This window comes from Caloenas nicobarica, chromosome 9 (genome assembly GCF_036013445.1).
Source record: "Caloenas nicobarica isolate bCalNic1 chromosome 9, bCalNic1.hap1, whole genome shotgun sequence".
Classification (NCBI taxonomy): Eukaryota; Metazoa; Chordata; class Aves; order Columbiformes; family Columbidae; genus Caloenas; species Caloenas nicobarica.
The window spans coordinates 16330674-16355031 of record NC_088253.1 but is presented as its reverse complement, the minus strand read 5'-3'; the positions used below and the strand labels follow the sequence as shown (position 1 = coordinate 16355031).

General features: G+C 49.1%; 2 protein-coding genes across 4 annotated transcripts; one reads left to right on the top strand and one right to left on the bottom strand.

The window, feature by feature from the left end:
- Window positions 1-479: 479 nt before the first annotated feature.
- LOC135992219 (uromodulin-like) lies at window positions 480-8721 on the bottom strand. The gene is made up of 10 exons (XM_065641226.1): window positions 8706-8721; window positions 7787-8034; window positions 6032-6098; window positions 5348-5515; window positions 4368-4573; window positions 3621-3781; window positions 2858-3103; window positions 2085-2244; window positions 1267-1411; window positions 480-580 (listed from the first exon to the last, which is right to left on the bottom strand). The coding sequence occupies exons 1-10, from the start codon at window positions 8719-8721 to the stop codon at window positions 480-482; spliced, it is 1518 nt and encodes a 505-aa protein (XP_065497298.1).
- On the top strand, window positions 2140-23085 carry DRC7 (dynein regulatory complex subunit 7). 3 transcript variants are annotated; one of them, XM_065641004.1, is made up of 18 exons: window positions 2140-2216; window positions 9084-9249; window positions 9673-9847; window positions 10732-10857; window positions 12042-12236; window positions 12547-12696; window positions 13008-13226; window positions 13942-14070; window positions 15006-15081; window positions 15579-15707; window positions 16556-16684; window positions 17336-17562; window positions 18418-18633; window positions 19456-19563; window positions 20658-20768; window positions 21796-21990; window positions 22518-22657; window positions 22801-23085. In XM_065641004.1, the coding sequence occupies exons 2-18, from the start codon at window positions 9101-9103 to the stop codon at window positions 22889-22891; spliced, it is 2565 nt and encodes an 854-aa protein (XP_065497076.1). In that variant the 5' UTR covers window positions 2140-2216; window positions 9084-9100; the 3' UTR covers window positions 22892-23085. The 3 variants fall into 3 exon arrangements, with proteins under 3 accessions (XP_065497076.1, XP_065497075.1, XP_065497077.1); XM_065641003.1 differs by lacking the exon at window positions 2140-2216 and adding an exon at window positions 7934-7964; XM_065641005.1 differs by lacking the exons at window positions 2140-2216; window positions 15579-15707 and adding an exon at window positions 7934-7964.
- Window positions 23086-24358: the final 1273 nt, after the last annotated feature.

The window sequence follows — 24358 nt, the reverse complement described above, 5'->3', positions numbered from 1 at the left end:
TGTATTGAGGGGCAAAAACCTTGCCAGCAATTTGTGATGAGTGAAAGATCTGTCATGAATGAAGGAAGAAATCTGTATGGATAAGTGTATATACATACGTGTGTGCAAGCACAAAGCAGCCCTTTCTCTGCTCATGCTGCATCTGTGTCACGCAGAACCACACAAAGTCTGGCTTTGGTGGGCAAGTATCTCATGTGGGTACTTCCATCTCCCATGTGCCTGGGTGACTCTCTGGGGAGGAGGAAAGCAGGAGGAATGAACTTCTCATCCCTGGGTACATGTTTCAAGTCCAGTGACTGTGGGCCAGGAGGGAATGAGACGGTCCTAGGGATGCTACATGGAACTGAAACACTCTGATGTGACTCATCCTTCAAGCACCATTTGCATCCAACCATCGCCTCCTTCCCCCCAAAAAAACTCTAAAGACACAGCTGAGAGCCTCTCTGCTACTGCCACATTTATTTGGAAACAGCTGTTTTCTACACCCTTTGCCATCTGGCACTGACGGCTGCAGCAGCCATGGTGAGGACACCAAGGGCACACAGCAGGACGAGGGCCCCAGGGATCCACAGGCTGAGTCCTGCTGAAGAGGAGAAAGGTTGGTTACACATCTGGGTGCCCTCAGCCAGTGCTGATCCCTGGCACAGCATCTCCGGGGGAGGTCATCTACTCTGAAGGGTAAGAGCCATGGGAACCGGGAGTGTTTTGGGGCACTGAGGACACTAACAGGACTTGGTCACCCTACCTGGCCTGGCCAGAGGTCTCCACCCACACCCACTGCCCAGAGGCTCCATTTAGCTTGGCATTCATGCCTGGTCTGAGCTATGCTGTAGGGGAGCTTGCCCCCAGCCCTGCTCCCGGACCTTCTTGGATCCCCTGGATTGAGCTCAGTGCTCAGAAGGAGCCTGCCTTGCTGGTTTGATGCAGAGGACCAGTGAGAAAACCCAGCCTTCCCAGCCATCCTCACCTGGGGTGCTGCACCTACAGCCTTCTGACTCCTGGTCCTGTCAATAAATGGTGACACTGTCTCACCCAGCTCCCCTGCTCAGCCTGACCTGTGCCTGGAACGGAGCTGCTCACGCAGAGCTGACCCCTCAGTGCAGGTCTGGCTTCTGGAGCATGCCACGCATGGCCATGACACCTGAAAGACTCCATGCTTCTGTGCAGGGCAGTGATTTTAGCAGCCCTTTTAAGTAACTCAGCATTGCTCAGACTGTTGCAAGGGTCTGTGAGTGGCTCCTGCCCTCCCCAGAGGGACATACATACCCCCCTGGTCCTGTTGGTCTGTTCTGGAATGGCGGGTCTCTGCTCCCAAGGCAGGAGCAGCCAGCAGGTGGATGGGCCCATAGGATACAATCTTATTGTAGTCATCTGCCAGTGTCCGCTTGCTCCTCCAGAGCCTGGGGCATTGCTGTCAACAAAACCAAGGGAAGGGTGATGGGACCAGAGGGCAGGGAAGAAGCCCACTCTGGGGGGCAAGAGCTGTCCTGGTGGTCTCGCCCTGGCAGAGGCACATTCTGAGCTGCAGCCTGGGACCAGTCAAGACCCCAGAGCATAGAATCAGAAAAAGGTTTGCGTTGGAAGGGACCTTCAAAGCTCATTTAGTCCAACCTCCCTGCCATGAGCAGGGACATCTTCACCAGATCAGGTTGCTCAGAACCCCGTCCAGCCTGGCCTGGGATGTCTCCAGGGATGGGACATCCACCACCTCTCTGGGCAACCTGGGCCAGTATTTCACCACTCTCATTGTAAAAAATTTCTTGCTCATGTCTAGCCTGGATCTCCCCTTCTTTAGTTTCGCATTGAGAGGAGCTGGTTCCTGAAGGACCTTAGCCTGCTCCTCCCCAACGCCTAGCATAAACCTCTCCTCCTGCAAATACCCAACAGACAGAGGGAAGAGGGAAAGGAGCTCTCTGGTGGGTTCAAGCCCTAGTACCTTTAGTTCAGGGTGCTGGGGTGAGCTCCTGCTACTGGGAAGTGTATATTGTGCTGAGGGACCCAAAAGCAGAGCAGAGCCCCTTCTCCCAACAGCAGGCCACGGGAAGGGAGGTCCCTGCACAGTGCAGACCACCGACAGATCTCACCTTGGCACAGGGCTCTGGGCCGTCGGGGAGACAGAGCCGGACACGGCAGTGCAGGAACACCTCGGAGTAACCAACAAACTGAAACATCTGGAAGCTGAACTTGGCAGTAGTGCTCTCTCCAATGGCATTCAGGTATGTCACTGTCTCGTCATGGGGACACCTGGGACATGATGGCTCAGTCAGCAGGTGGCAAATGAGGTGGCAGCATCCCAGCCTGGGACACTAGAGCACAGAGGGACGGGGTGCAGCCCCCAAGCTTTGCTGAACAGGACTATTTCTGTCTTGGTGCTGGTGGGGATGCCTTCCCTTGGCACCCTGCAGTGCCCAGCTCAGGGAGGAGCTGCTACCAGCACAAGAGCTGGCTCATGTCTTGCTCTCTGGGGCTACAGCTGCTCTGCACAGGTGGAGTGAGCCTGGCTGTGACTCCTGCTTCCCAGATACCCACATTATGGGCTTTAGCTTGGCTGCAGCCACCTCTAACGCAAGCTCTTCAGAAGAGACCTCTCTGCAAATCCCAGCAAGGTCTCCCTGCTCCCCTCCTTGCTCTTTGCCTACCCAGCTGGCCAGGAGCCACTTCGGAGTGGTTAAGGGGTTCATCTATGGGGCTGGTCCACCAATTAAATGACAGTGTCTGCCATAGGTTCCACCTATGAACAATGATGGTGTCACTGCTCATTGCTCTCTCACAGCAACCTGTCCTTAGCACCCAGCAAAGAGATGCAATTGTGCTCACGGTGCAAGGAGAACAGATGCAGCAGGGACACTCCACTCACCCCTTCTCAATGAGCTTGTGCCGCGTGTCCTGGTAGGGATCCACGCTTGGGGTGGCCCAGCAGTCCTCAACGCTCAGCAGGAAGTACTTGAGCTGGTGCTGTCCCTCTATCTTCAGCAGGACATAGAGCGTGTCTGTGACGGGGATGACAGTGGTTGGCGCGTGATAGGGCTGGAGGTAGGAGGCGGTCTTGTAGAGTCTCATGCTGACGTTGAAGTGTCCTTCGCTGACCATGAACTGCACCAGCCTGAGAGGAGAGGAAGAGAGGAGAGTTCACGAGCAGAATGAGAAGGCAGGAGGGACATAGCACAAGTCAGGCCACTGGCGCAGGTGCACCGACTCTGGATGTGCCTCTGCTCCTGGATGGAGCCTCATGAGAGCCAGGCCCCAAGCTGAATCCTGGATGGTACGTCTATGCCATGTATGGACAGAGGGAAGGAGCTCCAGGGGTTCCCACCGACCCACTGGCCAGTGAGGGCTACAAGAAAGGCAACCCAGGGATCCTAATCTGCACCTCCACAGGGGCCTGGTGGGGGCATCTGCCAGTTCCCACGCTTTATTTTTTGGATAGTTGGTTTCAGGCCCAAACCTTGTGTTGAAAATCCATGTGGGGAAGAGAAGGGTAAGTGCCACAATGTGGCATTGCTTTCAGAGCTCTCTAGTGGCTCCCTAGGGCCTTTGCAGATCACCTCATTGAAGGCATCTATTTTTCTGCAAGCTCAAAGATACCCTGTCAGCAGCAAGGTAAAGAGGGACCACTCAACTTGTCAACAGCGGTCAGGGCAAAAGGCAATTTCACCACCTGCTCGTAGGCGTAGACGCAGGAGAAATGCACCTCCAGCTGAAACCTCCGGGAGATGACACCCCCGCGTGCTTCCCGCTCTGACTCAATGACGTTGGAGTACGACACATGAGAGCCGTTTTGCTGGAACGACACAGAAATCAAGTCTCCTGACCGTGTCCAAGTCCATACACAGAGCTCCAAGCTTCAGTTCAGAATGTGCAACTCAGCTCCAGGCCTCCTGGATATCTGCTGGGGTTTTTGCTCAAGCCCCATGTCCAGGGGCTACTGGCAGCCACCCCCAGAGCAGGCGGGAGTCAGCGTGGTGACCACAGGTGAGAGCCCTTCTGTGCAATGCAGAGCTGGAGCACCAGCTCCTCCACACCTACCCTGACCCATGAAACAAGTGAGGGACCAAGGGGCTATATCCAGGGCTGCAGAGCTCAGAGGATGCTGCCAGAAAGCTGAGGGCTGTTATCAGCTAGTAAAGAGCACACTGAGACTTCCATGCTCTGCTGAATAAGACAAGATGTACTGCCAGCAGGGGTTAGGTGGAGACAGAAGAGCTTTCTGACAGCCCCCAGGGAAACCTTCCAAGGGGAACAAGAACTTCACAGCACCCAGATATAAACAGAGAAGCCTCCAGAGCTTCTCCTTGCTATCCTCACTCAGGATGTCTGCTCCTCTCACAGCTTCAGAGCTATGCAGAGAGGCTCTGCTGGATCCTCACCTGAATTTTTGATCCACAGGCCGTGTGGTTTTCACCTGTAAGAGTGGCTGCAAAAAACAGCTCACCCTCTTCTTCTCTTTCTGAGACCTTGCATGCCTGGTTCTTCAAGTGGACAAGCTCCCGGGGGATTTTCAAGAGTTCAAACACCTCCTTCCTCACCATCATCTCCATGTGCTCTTCCTCGCAGTCCAACTTCAGTTCCACATCTGGAGGAAAAAGCCATCTGCAATAGCAATAAGGAAGAGGCCTGAAGGAGCCCTAGGTCAGCTATGGGATGGCACAGTCTCACTGAGCTCAACAGATCCTCATCCCAGCCTTGTTGGAGGCTGCTGGGAGGGCTCTTCAGAGACACTGGGCAAAAGACAAACCTTTGGGAACATGCAGAAGTTAATGTGGGTCTGTCATTTTCTACTGGTTGCCTCGGACCTGCACAAATCCATGGCCACCACTACTCTGAACAGACACAGTCCTTAAGCTCAAGGCATCAAAGGCAGATGTTGTTGGTCTGGGCCCTTTTGAGGGCTGTCCACAGAATCACTGCAGTCTGCCAAGAGCACCAGCCAGGGACAGCAATCCTCACTTTCACAGGAAGAGACAGTTTTTGGCCAGTGTCTGGAAGGGGCTTCACTGTAGCTGTGCTGGAGTGCGTGTACCTCTTCTGAGACTGGGAGGCAACTGTGCTCCACAGCATGCCCTGCTGCCCTGTCATGGCTACACCATGGCACGGCATCTTGACAGCCCAGGAATTAAGGAATTAAGACTTTTGGAGAGGAAGGAAATGGCCTGTGACTGGGTCTTGTACCAATGTGCAGTCAGGACATAGTGGTGGTGGGAGGGGATGCACCTGAACCAGGAGCTGGGACATGCTCCTGGAGCCTGTGGTGGAGAGTCCTGGCAACACCAGTGCACCGTGCCCATCATCCTCCCCGCTGGTGCCCATGGACAGAGTGGGGAGGGCTCACCAACATCCCCAGCCCTACCTTGGCAGAACGTCCCTGTGAAGCCTGGTTTGCAGCTGCAAACTGGTCTGTTCTCCATCACCTGGCAGCCGCCCTGGTGCTGGCAGGGGTTTGGCAGGCAGGTGTTTGGGCTCCTCTGGAGGCGGAGGGCAACCCCTTGCCTTGGGCCATGTGGGCTCACCAGCTCACCTGCAGCAAAGGAAAGGTGAGTAAGCTGAAACTCAGCAAGAATATCTCCTCTAGGAGAGACAGGAGAGCGAACTCGCCCCATGGCATGAAGCCCCACACAGCTCGCAGGGGCTGAGATCCTCGCCTAGAGTCAGAGCGGACACATCTGAGGAAGAATCTGCTGCCTCTGCTTGCCTGGGAGGACGTGACTGAGAGCCTGGGACGACGCCTCAGCATGGCTGTAATCGGGATCAGAGTTATGGAGCCTGCCAGCAGCTAGCAAGGGGAGTGGTGGCACCTCACAGCACCTGTGCCCATCTCCATGGGTTATACACCATACGTGGCTGGGATGGAGACCCTGAAGTTTCCACCTCTTTTGCCAGCTCTTACACCCCAGTTCCTGCCCCTGCAACCCCGCTCTTGCTGTCCTGCCTTAGCAGCCTTCAGCAGTGCCCTGAATGAGGAACCTGGACACAGATCAGGCGAGGGTTTGACCTCTCCTTTCCGTACTATTCGTCTGTGACCCGGGAGACTCACTCTTGTTGCCTTCACCGCCAGCCAGGCAGAGGGCAGAGACCAGCAGCAAGCATCTCGCAGTCCTTTCCTGTAAAAACAAGCAGGCTCTGGGTAACTTGGGTTTTTAGCATGCTCGCTGGAGATGTTCCCAGTCATTCAGAAAGAGCCAACCATCAAGAACGAGTGCGATAATTTCTGTAGTGTATTTCCTCCAAAAAATCTAGGTTTAATGGCACAAAGTCATTTCCTATCCCAAAGGGCCAGATCAGCAACTCCTCCCCCATACAAGGATCAAATACTGTCTTGAATTTAGGTAGCTGTTCCAGAAAGAGGGGGTGGGAGAAACCAGACCTCAGACCTGCAGGCATGTGCTGACAGTGATAAAGCCAAATTTCACTAAGAACAGGTACTTTGAGTAAAACCGCACAGCTGAGGCATCAGTCCAGGCTCCCTGAAGAGGAAAGCAGTTTCTCTCTTCCCACTACAGCTCTTCTGAAGAGTTAGGATTTGCAAAAGGATCCTTGCTTTCCCAGTAACCCATATCAGCCCACTTACCATCGCCGGGCCACTCCGCTCCTCCACCTGCCGCTGCCCCGGGCTGCACTCGTGCTCCACGCCTCGTGCCTTATATCGCCTTCCAGCAGCTCATCCTTCTCCCCCACGCAAACACGCTGCCTCCGCGATTGCACAAGAGCCAGCTGAGCATCCTTCAGCGGCGGCCAGGGAGGAAAGGTCTCTGAGAAAGTCCATTCTCTGGCATAGATGCCCCTTTCGATTAGCCGGTGGCCTGGGAATACTGTCCTAATTCACAGCTCTGATGTGATCCCAAACAGAGGGAGTATCTGCAAAATCCCCGGGAATCTGGAGTTTTGTGCATCCAACTGGTTTTGTGGTACCTGCTTTTGGCGCAGCAATAACGAGATACCACAGCGGCACATGCGAAGGTCAGATATGCGTGTACTGAACACGCGTGGTTTCACAACCACAACGTACATTTGCTGTGTCTGCTTTTTAATGACTTCTGACATCTAAGATTTGGTGAGAAGTACCGGTGAGAGATGGAGGGATGAGGCCTTGGTCCTACCATACTTTGTCTGGGAAACAGTAACCAGCTGCAAACAGGAGCAATCATTCAAAGGGATGTTTCTTGATATATATTGACTATGTGCATCCTCAGAGCTTTAATTGCTACAGTCACCATACCATAGGAGCAAATGTGAAAGTCTTTCAATCCACTTTTTTCCTAAGCACAATGAAACACAGAAAAACCAAAGTGTTTAGCACCTGACCCTGCTTACAGCTTAATGAACTAACAATAAAAAAAAGAAAAAAGAAGAAAAAAAAAGAAAAAAAAAAAGAAGAAAAAAAAGGCCTCCTGCCATCACCTGCTGCCAGCTTTTGGGTGAATAAGCTACACTTTCCATTATGTATTTTACAAAGCAATTAACGGGGACAGAAGCTTTCACAGCGTTGCTGTGAGATGCAAAGGCAGTACAGCTCCACGGGCTCAGAAAGCAACAAAAAGATGAGGAATGTGGCAGGGAGGGGGCTTTTTATGTGTTTTGTAGTGCGGGGGGTCTTTTGTCGTTTTTTTGTTTTTGGAGGGCAGCCTTTCGGTCTCCAGGAGCTGGCGGCAAAGCCGTCCTGCCGGGCAGGGTTTGGCCGCTTCCCCCTCATTTCGCCCCAAAATCTTCTGGACGGAGGGGTCCGCCACCTCCCCGGGGCGAGCTCTCAGCCAGGGAGACGCTCAGGCCGGGGCGGGGAGGGCTGCGGCACCTGAGGAGCCCCCGAGGGCGGGAGGGCGGCCAGGGCGTGTGGGGTGGCGGGAGGCCTTGCGGGTAGGGCAGGGGGAGGTAGGCTGGCGGAGGCCGCAGGCCCCCGCCCCGGCTCCAGCCGGCTCTGCGGCGGGCGTTGCCATGGTGCGCGGCCCGGCAGCCGCGGCGAGGCGGAGGCGGTGAGGCCGGGGAGGCGGCGGGAGGGCAGGGGAGCTGCGGCTGCGCCCGGCCCGGCCTTGAGCCGCGGGGCTGAAGGGGCGGCGGGGGCGGGAGGCTGTCGGGGTGGTGCAGGGGCCGGGGTGCTGGGCCCAGGGACACCCGCCGTCCCGCCACCCGCGGTGCAAGGTCTGTGCCTCCTTCCTGCTGCCTGCTCCTCACAGGGTCAGCCTGACCGGAGGGAGGGGGAAACAAACAGCCCCTAGCCTCCCTGAGATGTAAATAAATAATATAAACAGCCCTCTGTCCTCGGAGGTTGCTGACTCTGCTGCAAAACATCCCCTCGTTTCAAGGCCCCTGCGCAGCCGGCCGGGCTGGGCGCAGCCCGCGGGCTCGGGCCACGGGCAGGTGCCCATGTAGGAAACAACTACCTTGGCAGCTCAACAGCCCCAGGCAGGGTCTCTCAGCAAAGCATATTTTATTGACGACTTTGCAAGACCGGGTATTCTACCTAAAGGTAGGCACATGCAATAGAGTGAAAAGCCCGTTTATATCCCCCCCGCCCCAAATCCCAGCCGCAAATTCCCTCCCATGTTCCCCATTTGTTGGGTACTTCAGAGTTTACAGACTACCCGGCACCTGCCTCAGTTTACATATTTCATTCATCTAATTCTAACAACCCCTTTCCCCTTATCGATCTATTTAAAATATGGATTCCTGGCTCTTTGGCTACCCTTCCCCCTAGATTAACTTTTTTAAAATACAGGAATCAGTTTGCATTCCGGGATTAGTTCGAAGAGACTATGTTTCACATTAAGGATTCATAGCCTGGTGTCTCTCAGTCCTTCCCTCTCGCTGGGGTCAGGTGCCAGATCAGTGGTTAAAACCAACATTCCTCCTTCAATGGCTCCTTAAATCCCCCAGGTTCGGGCTGCCCTGGAACATGCAGCCGCTTATTTCCCAAGCCCAGCCCGAGCTCACATTCAGTGCTCACTCTACTGTTGCAGAAATGGGAATTGTGCTTTTGGCTGCTTCAGCCGTGCTCTCGTCCTAAATCACTGTGACCAGAGCGCAAGTGTTTCTGTGTTGCTGTATACCTGGGTCCCACTCCTGAATTCACCCTGGTGTGTGCATTTCTGTAGTGCCAGGAGGAGGCAGAATGGAGGTCCTGGAGGAGGGCGAAGAAGAGGAGCACGAAGAAGAGGAGCAAAGAGAAGAAGAGCTGAAGCCTTTGGAGATCAGTGATAAACTCGAGGACTTGGAGACAAAGGAGTCTGTGGAGCAAGTCTATGTCCCAAGTGATGTACCGTAAGTCACGTGTGTCTGTCAGTTACTGGGATGAGCAGAGACGATCCCTTTGGGGCCCATAGGGAGATTGCACACGTGTGGATGGCACATATGGTCCTCTTGCACAGGGAGCGGAGTGAATGAGTTTCATGTGCCTCGTGTGTTTGTCTGAGAGTGGGCACATGTCAGTAAAATTCACTTCATATGCATTCATTCAGTGCTGTGTCACAACACTGTATAAAGATCCCCTGAGCCTCTGGGAATATGGGCAGGTTGCCATCCCTCCAGAGAAGCTTGGCTATGCCAGAATCATATCATAGGATATGATGCCCATTTTTGCCCTGGGAAACAGGGAGCCCTTGCCGTGTTTTGATAGCAGGTCATCTTGCCCAAATTGCTCTCAGCTTATTACCTGCATCTCTCTTTCTCCTCCTGCCCTGGAAGTGATTTTGACTGGAGCTCCATTGACACATCTCAGTTACCGTCCTCATACAAGACAAATTCCCCAAATGAAAAGAAGCTGCTGCACATCGCTGCCCATTTCCTCCAGCAGTACACTCACATCTGCCCTGACCGCAAGCCGCTCTTCCTACACCCGGTCAACGAGTGTGGTGTGGAGGTACGGGCTGGTGTGGGGCTGGGCCAGAGTGCGGGGGCCACTCGGCTTCTGTAGTGACGAATGCTGGGGAAGGACAGCAGCCCTTCCTGCCCTCCCTCCTGACCAAAGGGAATAGGAACCCGCTTGCTGTGCCCACAGCACCCTGAGCAGGCGCACAACACCCTGGGAACACCGTGGTTGTCCAAACCCACAAGTGCATCGTACCACGCACATGGTGGTGGTGCCATGTTAGCTGCAGGCAGCTTGCAGCCCTGCAGAGTGACCCTTAGGAAACAGGAACGACCACAGAAACATAAAGGGACATAAAAGAAACACATGGAATAAATAAGCATCGGGCTTAGCCACAGGTACGGAGTTTGGAAACAGAGTTAGGTCTTATCCTGAACTTCTCAGAAGTTACAGGGAAGGAAGTAAATGTGGAAGTTTGTGGTCTGGTTTTGTTTGAGACTGAGCCCAAGCTGCACAACTGTCTCTAGTTCTGGACCTGATGCTCTCCAAAGCATCTGGAATTGCTACTTTGGACCAGCTTTCCCCAGCATTTATTATGTCATTAACATGCAAGGCAAAAAATGCTGGAAGATGTAAAAGCTGGAAAGGGCAGAAGCTGTTTGCCTTGCTTGAAAATGAAGAGGAAAACTGGATCAGATCTGTAATGTGTGTGAGATGAGCTTGAAATTTTAGCCACAGACAAGCAGGCGGCCTCTCAACTCCATGCAGCTTCCATCTCAGAACAGGCAAGGAGGGTTACTGATGCGGTTGATATGCTCTGGGCAGGTCCTGAACGTGAGCTGCAGCATCCAGGGTTAGTCAGAGGGGATGGCTTTGGACAGGAGACTCTGCCAAGGCCTCTGTTAGCTAACGAAAGTTGTCTTGTTGTCCTGCAGAAGTTTGTGAGCACAACGGTGAGGCCAACCCTGCTGCCTTATACAGAGCTGTACCACTGGGATGGCTGTGCCAGCTTCGTCTCTGATTACCTCATTATGGAGCCCCTCAAGTCCCCTATCACACCGGTAAGAAAGGGGTTGCAGTCCCGTCAGAAACGGCCCCATAACAGGTGACAGAAGGGCCTCTCAGCAGGATACAACGTGGAAACCCCAGTGGCTGGGATTACAAAGGTCTTTGACCCCTCCATCATCCCCTCATTACTTAGACAACCCCCAAATTTTCCCAGGCCCTTCACATTCTGTTTGGATCCGTAATCCCAGTTCATGTACAGTGCTGTACCTGTCAAGCAACTGAGCACCGTTTCAACAAGAGTGGGCCTGGCCCTGCTCTCAGTCATTCCAGGTGACCAGCTGGTCTGCTGCAGGTTGCAATGGCAGACAAGCTTCCCCTCCAAAGGCCACGATGCCTTGGAACAAAGGAGCATATAAAACCCAGGGGATGATGCTTGACCTCAGTGACTAGTTCTTAGAGGCTTTAAACACTTCTGTCCCAATTTTGGGGATATTGTGAGGTGGGTAAAGAGAGATTTCTAGACTGGCAAGAAGGGATGATGCCAGAGCTGGTGCAAGTTCTTGGCTGGCGTGAATCAGCTAAGGCAAAGGGAGCACAGTCTTTGCGAACAAGGACTGCTGATGCTCTGCAGAGTGCCTCAAACAACCTACACCCGCTCCATGCTGGCCAAGGGTCCCAAGAGGAACTCTGGCACTTTGCGACTGCAGAGAATGTATCTCCATTTAGCAGACAGAAACTGCCTTGACCACCTAAGGTGATGTCTGAGATCTGGGAGTAGATTGTCTATGTAGAACCTCTCTATATGCAGTATGTGTGTATTGATTCCTTTCCTTGGTCACTGATGAAGGCCAGAAGGGAAGATGATCCTTCCTTTCAACTATAATTTAGCTGATGGGACTTTTGCTTTGAAAGGCTGCAGACAGACCAGCTAGAGGTGAGGTAAGCCCCACCCCAGTGTCGTGCTTAGCAGTAGATTTTCAGTAGTTTCATAAGATTGTTCTGCCCATCTCTCCCTATGGTTAAATTTGTTACCAGATTTGGGGGCAGAATTTCCTCAGATCACTTTAGAGAGGACTTTTGGTGTCTGTGGTTCACACAGGAGTTTTATATAACAGTTTCCCTATAGGTGTAGAGCCCAGGGATATGGGCAATGCTCTTTCTCTCTCCTGCTATCTGCCTGGTGTGTGTTTCAGCTGCGTAAAACAAGCTCTGAGAACATGAATCTCTCTCTTTCAAGCCCAGTTCGCTCTATTCCCCAACCACCATCCTGAAATATCAGCGAGGGAACTGCTTTGACTTCAGCGTGCTGCTGTGCTCCATGCTGATCGGGGCTGGGTATGATGCCTATTGTGTGCATGGGTATGCCACCCGTGAGATATGCACCCTGGACGAGACTCTGGAGGTGTGTCCGCTGCTCAGGAAGCCACAGGAGGTGAGACCTGCAGTGAGCTCCGCCTGTTCATTTCCAGTGAGCTCCACAGTTGAGCTAGGGGAAACAGCTTCAGGTCTACACTGGGTTTCAGTCTGTATCAAGCAGGGACCTCACCAAAGGGATCTTTTGAGTGGTCTCTTCCACGGTTCCTTACGAGGTCTCTTTGGCTTCACTGAATTCCTGCTCCTCAGGTCTAATACTGCAAACTGGCAAGGGCTGGGAACTGGGAGGTACCTGTCAGGCATATGTTTTCTCCCTTTTCTTGATCCCTGCTGGATTTCACAGCAATACCCTGCTTTCGTGGATGCAGGTACCAAAAGAGGAGATTAAGAAGTCCAACAAGTATAGAATTAAGTCCCCACCAGACCTGCAGAGCAAGTTTAAACTTCAGCAGAAGGCCAAGAAGGCAGAAACTGAAGCTGCTCAAAAGGACAAGGAAAGAGGAGAGGAGAAGGTCACGGTGAGTTAGCAAGGTCTGGCTCACTGTAAACTTCAGGAGCAAGAGCTGAGACACAGGTAACAGCTGAGCAAAGAAGGGAGGTCACCACATATCACATCAGGGTGATCATGGCCATGTGCACTTTGCCTCTGGGAGCACAGTTGTGGTGACACAGGAATAGGTACTGGGTATGTACTGCCTCACTCTTCTGGAGAGTGTTGAGGGCCTGGAAACCTTTAGAAGTGGGTAGAGGAGAGAATAAGATTGCTGTTGGGTTGGACTAAAGTGGCAAAAACACGGCAATAATTATGGCTCTGTCCTCTGCACTACAGGAAGTGGAAAAGCCCAAGCGGGACCCTTTGCATGGCTTACGGGTGCACGCATGGGTTTTGGTTCTGTCTGGGAAGAGGGAGGTGCCCGAGACCTTCTTCATCAACCCCTTCACGGGAAACAGCCACGGCACCACAGATGAGCAGTTCCTTGGAATCGAGAGTGTCTGGAACCACAGGAACTACTGGGTGAACATGCAGGACTGCTGGAACGGCTGCAAGGTAATGATCCATTAAGCACCCTGTGCCTGGGAGGGACAGTCGGGCTTACCCCAGTCTGGGGAAGTCCAGGATCAGTGGTGATCCCAGTTCTCACTTACCATTCCCTGTGTTGCCTCTGGTCATGTTGCTCTGGTTACATAGACTCCTGTACTACTCCAGATCCTGAGCTAGGAAATATGAATCACACTTGTTAAGCCCTACAGTGTTAGAATATCAGCTTTTAAGGCTCGCTGGACAGTCATTCTCTCAAGCAAGAGCTTTTAAGGCAGAGGATATTTTGAGCCTGTCAAGCATGGCTCAAGGCAGGAAATATCTTGATTAGGCCCTTCCAACACCTCAGCTAGTCCCCAGCTGATGTAAAGTTTGGGAGGGGGAGGTCCTAAGTCAGAGCAGCGTTAGGCCTGTGTGGATCACCCTGGGGCCGTGCGTTCTGGAGGCAGAAGCATTTCCAGCAACTTCCTATCATCTGTGGCAGAGGCACCGTGAAGAAATGGGTCTGCAGCCTTCTAGGCACAGGGGCAGTCTTTGCGGTCCCACCAGCCAGCCAAGAGTCTGAGAACCCACCTCACTGAGATCCAGGGTCTGTCTAGAGTCCTTTAGCTTTCTGACACCCAGCTGGGTCCGCAGCACTGCAGAGGTGCAGGAGCAGTGTTCCATTTAGTGTCATTCCCTTGAGAGTGCCCTGTAATAAGTGGGTTTCTTCTGTTTGGCTTAGGATCTCATCTTTGACTTGAATGACAATATCCGCTGGGAAGTTATGCTTTCGGGGAGTGACAAGCCCCATCAGCTGCTCCCAGATGCTGAGGAGAAAAATGAGTTGCCTGACAATGACATGGATGATGTGGTGAGTGACCCAAATGATGGCTGTCCCGCGGTGGGGATGCTGAATCCAACTGGTGTGTTCGTAGGCATGCACATGTCTGCCTGCCTGCTGCCCTCTCCAGGTCAGATCACTATTGCTCTTGCTAGGTTGTGGTTTGCACTTTAGATTCCTTCTCAGTCTTGAATAGTTCTGATGCTTTTTGAAGCAAGACCCCAGATGGTACTTCTGGTGTCCTAAGTGGCTGGGGATGTCCGTAGGCCTCCAGTACATTGACCCTTAGGATGAAATAATTGAAAAAAAATACAACCCAAACTGAAATTTTTCTGGATACTCTGCTGGTCAGTGCCCTGTTCTCCTGACTGCCAGGTGGAGTTACCAGCCAAATGGAGAAATAATGTGTGTACTCTTATATACCAAAAATTTTTGTGTACTGGAAGCAAAAAATGGTATGTTGTGCTGGTGGGAGAACACAGTGTGATAAAGCAGGCATTGCACCAGCACAGCAGGATGGAGGGACGCCAGTAACAGGGCGTTCCCTCCTGTTACCTGCTCTCCTCAGCCTGTGCCCATAACAGAGGAGCAAAGCACCTTCCAAGGTCTACATAAAATAAGCTGGTCATTAGTTCGAATGACGATTGTCACCTTCATCTCCTGTCCAGCATGAGTGTCAGCCAAGAGAAGAGAATTTCGTTAGGCTTGAGAAGGGATGTGCTAGTGAGAGTGTGGAGATGCAGTAAAGTTCTCATTCTATGTAAGCTGTAGTGTGCTGCTTACCTCTGTCCTCAGGCTGTGTGTGACCGACACAGCTCTCATAACTCTGCCACCATGTTCCCCAGGACCTGTGCAGCTTTGCACAAGCTGAGCTCTGATCACTGCACCGCATCCTCTAGAACCAAAATGCCTCCTGGCACAGTAAGAGAAGCTTCCAAAAATGCAAATCTCTGCTTCTGTTACAGAAAGAACCAGAGGATGAAAACAGGAGTTTTGACATGCCACCATCATGGGTAGACCCAATTCAGATATCTCCTAGAGGTATTTATTCTTCCTTTTCCTTTTGCTTGCCCCCAACTAACCTTTTAGTGGATTTGGGATGTTGGTTTATCTCACTCAAGAGTTCTTCCCTCAGGATGGGCAAGGTACAGCAGTGAAGTGCAGTAGGTGAAGGTTTGAATGCTGCCCCTCAGGGCACGGTCCCGTCCTGGGTGGGAACCCCCTGCAGACACACCCACCCACCCTGTGTTTTCCTGCTAGCTGAATGATTTTGCCTGGGATGGACTTGCTGTTACTGCTATGCACAATGGAGTGCCCCCTGCATTATCAAATATCCACTTTGGGAAATAAGAGAGTTAGTATACTATTGTAACCTTAAACCACAACAAGCAGGGTCTGAACAGCTTTACTGGGAGCTGAATGCAATCAATAAATGTCTGGTTTCCCTTAGACCATGGTTTTCTTACTCTTGAATTCTTTTTTTCTGGGGCTGAATACAAGGGAGTCAATTTTTCTGACACCTCTCTTGCCCGCTGCAGAGTTTGAGACCCGCTGTTGCCAAGGGACGAAGGTGACCCTGTACAAGAAGGCAAAACTGGAGAAATGGGCACCGTACCTGAATGAAAATGGGCTAGTGAAACGCCTCACTGTCTATGCAGACACAGAGTGTAAGAGGGATGAGTGAACACACTCGATGCAGTGAGCAAACGCAGCCTGGGGTGTGCTGATGGGAAAGGGAAGGTGGTTCCCTTTCTGCCAGAATCTCTGTAATGCTTTCTCATCCTCCTTTCACATTTGTGGGGGACTTGTCTACCACATCTTTAAACGCTTCATCACACTCATTGTCTTGACAAGACCCAGAACTTTCCAGCACTGCTAGGGTTTCCTGTCAGAGTTTGAATCTGTTTTATACCCCAAGGATGCAGCTGTTCCATGTCATGGGTCACCTGCTTGGATTTTCAGTCTTCAGAGAGATGGAAGGCTGGTTTAAATTGATCCAGTAGTATCGCTATTCCCACTAGTGTCGACAGGAGCCATAGAAATGGGCAGCTAAGAACCGTGGAGATTTCTGTACTCTGAAGCATTATTCTTCAGCAGCTGGTCCAAGAAACTGTGCAGATTCCTAACTGGACATACAGTGTCTTATCCTCAGCCCTCCTGGGTAGTGTAATGCCCCCACCTCATTTCCCTTCACTCCTGACACTATCATTAAATATTTGGGATGCAATTTCTCTCACCTAAGCATAGCCATCCACTGTGCCACCTTCTCTCCCTGGGCTGATTACTTTAGTTCTTGTAGATGGAGAGGAATAAACCCTCTTGAAGTGTAATTCATCTACTCAAACATAGATTAGGATTCATCTACAAAATGCCCCTGTACCCAGGGCCAATTCCAGTGACTGTATGATGTATTGGGAGCACAGGGTGCTTGCACTGGTACTGAGAGCTCATCAGATGAATCTTGCCACCTCCAACAGTGTGACCTAAGGTTGCATAACCGTTTGTCTTCTGCCAGGTTCTGAAGTAGTGGAGGTGAAGGAGTGGTTCAAAAACCGAGAAGACATGTTGGATTTGAGAGAAGTGAATAAACAAACACAGCTGACCACAGACTACTTCAGCCCAGGACACCTCTTCCATCTTAAAGGTATTCCAGCTCATCTGGGCAGCCACAGCAGCTGATGGGACTTCACTTGAATCCCTTGTAGCAGTGGCAAAAGCCCAGAGTTGGGGGGGTTGCAAACTTCTGGCATGAATTGCCTTGATAAATACGGTCTCCAGTGGGGAGAGCAGAGAATTGAGTTGTTGGCTTCCAGACCTGGACAGTGCTCGCCCCCCAGCATAACAGAAGAAAAATACATACCTATCACATATATAGGCTGATATCATTTACTTCTACCAACAGAGGTGATAGAAGTAGAAACTTTCTACTAAGGATTGTGCTTGGTCTCTCAGTATTGTGCAGCTAGGGGAGAGAAAGCCCTGCATCAGATCTGTTGCTCAAGCAGCATTTCAGCCCGAGAGCCTGCACCCATTCCTGGTTTGGGAAGAGCAGGGTCCAGGCTCCACTCACTACTGCCTTGCTGTGCGAGGAAGGCAGTGGCCCTGCAAAACTGTTCTGCCGTCCTTAGGCACATTGGTACACAGCAGTGAGGAGTTAACATTCCCATCTTACACTCTTATGTGCATTTGACTTATTGGCTGCTGAAGAAAATGAGACTTCCTCTGGACACACCTGTGCTCACCGTATTGTGGTTGCTAACTCTGAAAATTTATGCGATTTCTTTTATGTCCTTAGCTCACACCTACGTGTTGCTGGAACCAGAGACTGAAAATACGATGGAGTTTTACAACGAGGCGCGAGTTGATGGCCTCCAGAAACGCGTTCAAAGTGCTGTGGAGATGACAGAGTACTTCGTGGGGCGGGATGACTTCCTGCACGTCCGGTACACAGAGTTTGGCAAAAGAGGAAAGAAAGTACACTTGGCTGGCATGAGAGCTGATGCTAACACCCGGCCTATAGTGGTACGGCCAAGACAGAAACAGAAAAATATCTGTCACTGTGATATTTATACTATGCAAAACATACTGCCTAGGGCTTTAGGTTCATTTTCAGTGGGCATGGCCAAGGCAAAACTCCAGATGAGGCATCCAAGCCTTGTTCAGCTGCTATGTCTCACAGTTGCTTGCCTGACAGAGAGCTACAGTGTGACCAGTTGTCACGAACTGCATTGAGCAGCTAGAATGAAACTGGGGAACTAAGACTTGGAAAATGTGTGTCAGAGGAAAGAAAAAAAGTTTGACTATGATTTTGGAATGAAATATTCACAAGACTCAGAACTAGTCAAATGATTTCACGTTCTGATCCCAAACTAATAATGTTTTAGGTTCCTCATGAAGTGTCCCATCACTCTGATTTGTTACAAGCAGGTAATCTACCTCTTCCTCTTGTTAGATTTGATTTAGAAAACAGAAGAGGGAGCAAATCTGACACTGGCAGTATGGTTCAGACACTTTACCTGCCAAGACAGAGCCATGCGGTGCCCTGCCTTTGGACCAGCAACCAACATGCTCCTGTTTCCTTCCTTATGTTGGGGAATGTGGGAAACTTTGTGCCCCAAAATACCTTGCTTCCTGCAGTTCCCTAGGTAGGGATGCATCCCAAACTGACAAATAGACTTCTGTATTGCTTGAAGCAGTTTTGTGGGTTTTTTTCTCAGGCACAGGACAGAACAGTAGGACCATGGGCGAAGAGATGCCACCGTAGTACAGGCAGAGACGCCCAATTTTTGCCTTGGGTTTTTACCCCACTCTGCAAATCTTGCTGGTTTTCTATGTTGCCTAACCTGCTTCCATCTCTGTCTCTTCGCTCCTTATTAGCAAATCAAGGAGTGTTTCCACAGAAACCCAGAAAAGCCTGCTGATGAAGATGTAGCAGAACGTATCTTTCTGATCACAGAGGAGATGATCCATCTGACATACCACCTCAAGGATAACTATCTTACTGCCTCGCAGAAGGATTTCTTCAAAATACCAGAGGGGGAGATAAGAGGAAGTGAAGACGTCATGACCCCAGACATGTGCATCACATACCAGGTATGGAGAAAAACTGGTTATATCTTGGAGATTTCTAGATCACAATACACAAAGGGAAGGTGGCAAGATTCATGGCAGGGAAGCTGAAATGTCCTCTGCTGTTATCTCCTAGAGATCCAGCAGAGAAGCAGATGTCCTGGGTTCTAGCTCCAATTCTGCCATGGACCTATTAGGTCCCATCATTGCTTAAATCTCCCAGTTCATCCTGCAGATGCAGAGCAAGATGCTGAGGCTTAATGCAGTGCTGATAGATAGATAGATAGATAGCCTTAAGTAAAAGATATTTAAAAAAAAAAAAAGTGGAGTGCTGTCATTAAGCCAAATTCTGCCATTTGGGAAGGGGCGTGTGTTATTCCACTAACATCTCTGATGTGAGTCTGTAATCAGGAGCAGAAGTCTACCAGTAAATTCTGCAGTGATGCTGCACAATTACACTGAGGGAAAATCAAAGAGAGATTGCAAATCCAGGATTTTTTTATGTTATGCAAGTTACTTTAAAGTTTCTATCTCCCATTGAGGAGAATACACAGACTGCAATCGCTAGAGTGCCATCCTTTCATCTCTAACACTGCAGAACTGGTTCCAACCATATAACAGCAGCATTGGCAAAGTGCAGGACATTCCATCTGGCTTAAATTACTGGTGGATTCAAAATGGCAATGAAGTCTAATAAACTGTTGCCCATGGGTTAGATGTTCCCGTGGTGGAAATCAATGTCACTATATTGACTATAGTGGAATTGCGCCAATTTCTGTTAGCAGAGTACCTGCTGCCATGCACCCAGAGAGTGCTATTGTCTTTCAGTAGTTTATCTGCTTCCAGGCGGGGTTCTCTAAGGAAGAGAAGCTGGTCCATCTGTACAAAATGTTGCAGGAGCTAACAGAGGTGGAGAAGCAGCTGAAGGAACAAGTGCGGCGATCTGAAGCAGAGGTAACAGGGAGGTTTTCACACTCTTGTCAGAGTTGGTCAGGCATGGAAACAGTTTCAGTTGACTGGTTGCCAAAGCATCCTCAGAATAAGCTGTGATAAAAATAAAACTCTGGTGTCACAAAGCTGGTCTCTATGCTGAATTATCAAGCTTGTAACCCAGCCACTATTCAGTAAAGATGTAGCTTTAATATATTTATGGAGAGTCACACACTTTCCAGCTCCTGCTCTTACTCTTCATTCTCAGGGAGGAAAACAGTTCCAGAGAGCAAATGACAGCGTATGAGTTAGGGCATCTAGAAATATATCTGCCTTTTGCCTGGAAACAAGACCAAAACCAAAGGATATCGTATGTCATGTTGCATCTGGCTGCTAGGCATTTCCAGAAAGTCCTATCTGAAATATTGAAGTGACTTTTTGTGGGAGCAACTGTAGGGAAATACTTAATAAAATACTTTGCTTGTACTGCTAATCACACTGTGACCAGTGTAACAAATCCGTGTTCTCAGAAGTCTTTGTAATTACTTAATGATAAATATAACCATTCTAGCAGATGGAGGCAAAGCTATTGGATTTTACTTTTTAAAATGTTTTTGTGAGGAAGAAGAGCTCCTAAAGGAGCTGGTGAGGGAGTGCTCAACTATATTAGCCCAGAATACTGGTAATATTAAGAACAAGATTGCAAAAGTAGGGTTTTTTTTTTTCAGAAATTTGAAGCTAGTTCACTGTGACCTCATGAACTACCTTGCCAAATTTCTCAGTCTTGATATATCAAGAGACAAAATATTCACATTACTTGTGCTGTATATCCTGTTAAGAATAAGCCAAAGCTGTCAGTGCAATTTCAAAAATAGTGGCAAGACTATGACTCCAGAAGAGCTTTCTTAACAGATAATATCAATAACTGTGTTCAAGAATTTCATACAGAGCAGAAATCTAAAAATAAGACCACTATTGGCTTCATCTATCAGCAGGATATGAACATATTTGTATAGATTTTCTATAGTTAACTTTACCTGCTCTGTTAGCAGGTCAAGTGTGTAAAGAACTGTCATTTTGTGGGAAAGCTAAGGAGTCTTTCTTCTGATTTTTTGAAGGTCTTAAATATTTTGAAGACCCGCGAGAATGAAGAAAATTCCATTAAATTGTTAGTTTCAATTTATGATACAGAGAGGAATGAAAAGAGAAGACAAGAGTATGAAGCCATGGTAGGTGGACTTCAGTAATCCCAGTATTTAGTACATGTACACAAAGAAATCCAGAGTAAGCTTTTTCTATCCAAATTATCTCGGAAGAGCTTTTAGCATCATTAAAATATACGGGGCCAAATCCTTAGCAGGTGTAAATGAGCACAGCTTCAATTGACTTTGCATGAGAAGATGATCATGCTATGACCTTCTGACTTTCTGGAAAAACTTGCGTCATTGAGAAATATTATTGTTTTGTTTTATTTTGTTTAGTTAATAAATAAAATTATTATCAAGGATTAGCTTATAATAGGGAGCATGATAAGGGATTCCAAGCTGCATCTTTCTAGCCAGGGCTCATTTTGTTAGGCAAATATGCACTTCTTTGTATGATAGGAATCAGTTTTTTTCTTGGTTTTCATTATTACTTGCAAAGCCAATTTTGTTCCAGGATCTCTGTTGAGGAATTAATACCTTATGAATGTTCTGGACAAATGCAAAAAGTTTTAAGAATAATTACTTGCAATTTTTCAAGATCTCAAAGATGCTTCATGCAAATTGTTTTTAGACTGAGCTTTTCTGAATAGAGAGGTTATAAAAGGTGATAGTAGGTTTTACAGGCCAAACTTCAGGTGTGAAACACAAATAGAGGCAAAGATCCAAGAACCAGCTATTTGCCAGCCTAGAAGGTGTTATCACTCAATACCCTGTGCTAATCTCTTTCCGTCCAAATACAAATGCATTTTGTAGAGCCCTCAGTGGATAGGACATTTTGTGTAAGAGATGTCTCTACAATCAAGGAAATAATGAGAAGTGTGAAAAAGGATGATAGAAATAAACTACAGAATAAATACCTCATTGGGAAGGGTTGGTATGCAGAGCTAATGCAAAGCAGTAGTTTTCATCAAACTATAGGAAGAAGAAACATTACTTCCTCCATGGTTGGGAGGGGGCTAGTTTTGGCCTTGGGTTTTAGTTTGCCTTATCACAGGGTTTTTGGGGAAGCAGGTAAATGGGACCATGACTCTCTCTGTCCTTTTCCCTCCAGAAGAACACCAGGGAGGACAAGCTCCTGGGACAAAAGGGCCAGGATCTGGATTACTTGGCACCTTTCCTTATTCAAATTGACAACACAGAGAAGATGACAAAGGCACAGGCCCTGCGCCTCAGAAATGACTGCCTTGCTGATTTGAAACGGCGCCTCGTTAATAAAGCCAACATCATCCAGGCTCGCTTTGATAAGGTATCACCAGCCTTGCTCCGGGATGTGTTGTTGCTGGAGTCTCTTCTGCACGGGCAGGAGGGTAACTCGTGTCTCATTGTGGCAGCAGGCAAGAGAGAAACCTCCTTTTGTTACTTTAAGAGATCCATAAACATGCCCGTATATGTGTGGTGTGGTTGTGGTTTTTTGTTTTTTGTTTGTTTTTTTAATGTCCTTAGCATGTGAAGGTCAAAGCTCAAAATAGCTTCAGGGTGAAATTTAGTCCCTGTCTCAATCAGAGCTGATTTGGGTCTCCAGTGCTTCTCGACTATAGTGAGGAAACGCATTCAGGTTTTGCTGCCTCTTGCCGTTCCACATTTTGATTCCCCTTGTTTTCTCACTCTGTGAGATTGTATTTCAAACTTATTGCCTTCCGTGAAACCAGCTCTGATTTGTGGTTTCTTTCATCTCAGCTCCCTGAACTTTGAGTTGCACTTTGGTGTGCCTTTGCTCCTTGCTCTCCTCTCCTCTCTGTTACCCTGACTTCTGGTTGCTTGCTCCCCTAACAGGCGGTGGAAGAGCTGCAGAAGAAAGATGAATGGTTCCAGGAAAACCAGGATCAGCTCAGCGCAGAGGAAGAGGAGGAATTCCTCGCCCGTTACTCTGAAACCACATTCCTTATCCACATTCTATCGCTGAGGCTCAAGAGGTATTGGGAACAACTGCCTGAGGACAGTGCCCGGGGGTGGCTACAGGTCACCCCCCAGGAACTTGGCACTGAAGCTGTTCTGTAAAACGTTCTACTCAATGTCCTGCTGCAGTTTTCTGCTGACATCCCCCTTCTTGTTCTAGGGAAAAGGAGACAGCGCCACAGAAATACCTTGCTCTGGAAGAGAAGCTGCGCAAGGATCCTCGCTTCGCTGAGCACCTTGGTCACGCCTGACTTTATTCCTTCACACCAGACACTGGAAATTGGTGCTGACGCCTGTTAGATGCAGCCTGAAAAAAATGTGGAAAGGTTTTCCTACTTTCCTGCAGCAAATCCTTTATTATCATCAGATTAATGGAGATTTTAATGAACTTGTAGAATTCCGCTTTTTCTTTTCCTTCTCGTCTGTTTTAAGGCCCATCTACAATTGCGTCAATTGTCTTCTCATGCAATTCCATCATGTTTGAGACTGAGGTCTGAATGAGACCTGAGTTTTAAGGTCTGCTTCAGAAGTTGTTATAAATTATGCATGCTGTGTTGCAGGGCTTTTCTTCCCCAAACCTGTGGGAATAGCGGTTCTTTTCCAAAATAATAATATTTTAGCAAATTTATAATTTGGTTTTATAAGTAGCACAAGCAAAGATTTTGAACTTGTGAGTTCACAACAAATACAAAAATTCTTTGACCTCATTTAAAGCCATCTATTAACCACAAAACCCAGAAAGACTAATATGCAAACTGACGAACTTTGGATTTTGACATCTTTATTTTTCTCTTTGAATATCTCCACTCAGTGTTCACAAATATACAGGTAGAAAGTCAAGAGAAATCCAAAAAGCATTCCAAATCCAAGACATTTTAGGTGATCAGGTAATTTGGTTAATAATAATTCCCCAAAATCCACAAGTGGAAGCCAGTATGTGTGTGCCATGTATTGGTGTTTCTGTAAGTCCCTGAACCTGCTAGGAAGCAATTTCTGATGTCACCTATAGTAGATGAGGCACCATGGACACCTGTGGTGGTTCCACCTACAGTTCCCAACTGCTAGTCTTCCAGGAGCAACCTCCAATGATCATCTTCAACAAAGATTGCAGCTGGGGGAAAGCAGAAACCTGTTTTGCTGTGATACAGCAGAAGGGACGTTACACTTGAAATACAGCATGAACCAGAGCAGATTAATCTCCTTGGTTTATGGTATCTGTCTGTTTTAAGTATAGTAGATACACTAAAGGGCTTTTACAGAGAAACTCCTTGCAACTGCCTATTCTATTGCAAGAGTAATTTTCTCTTGTGTCGTTTCTGTTGCATTTCAAGAGGTGAACACAGCGTTAAAACCAGAAGCCACTGTAACTCATTGTGGCTAATCTGAATATCCTAGGTCATTAAAATATACCAAATTACCCTTACAGAGAGTCCGTTACTTTAGGTGTCACTGGGGTCAGAAATGGAGAGCAGAGAATTCAGCATGTCCTGTGGGAGACGGTTGCGGTGTTTGACACCCACCACAGCAAATCCCCAAGTCTGCCCAGGTCTCCAGCTCCCAGTTTTGGGGCTCTGAGATGTTTCACGACAGCACGTTCTGTTCCGAGCCATTCGACAACAGTAGCAGCGTATTTCACACGATTTCTGAGAGCTCTGCATCCCTCTTTCAACGCTTGGCTAATGTGATGGCCTAGCATAGACAGGCCAGGAAAAGAGAAA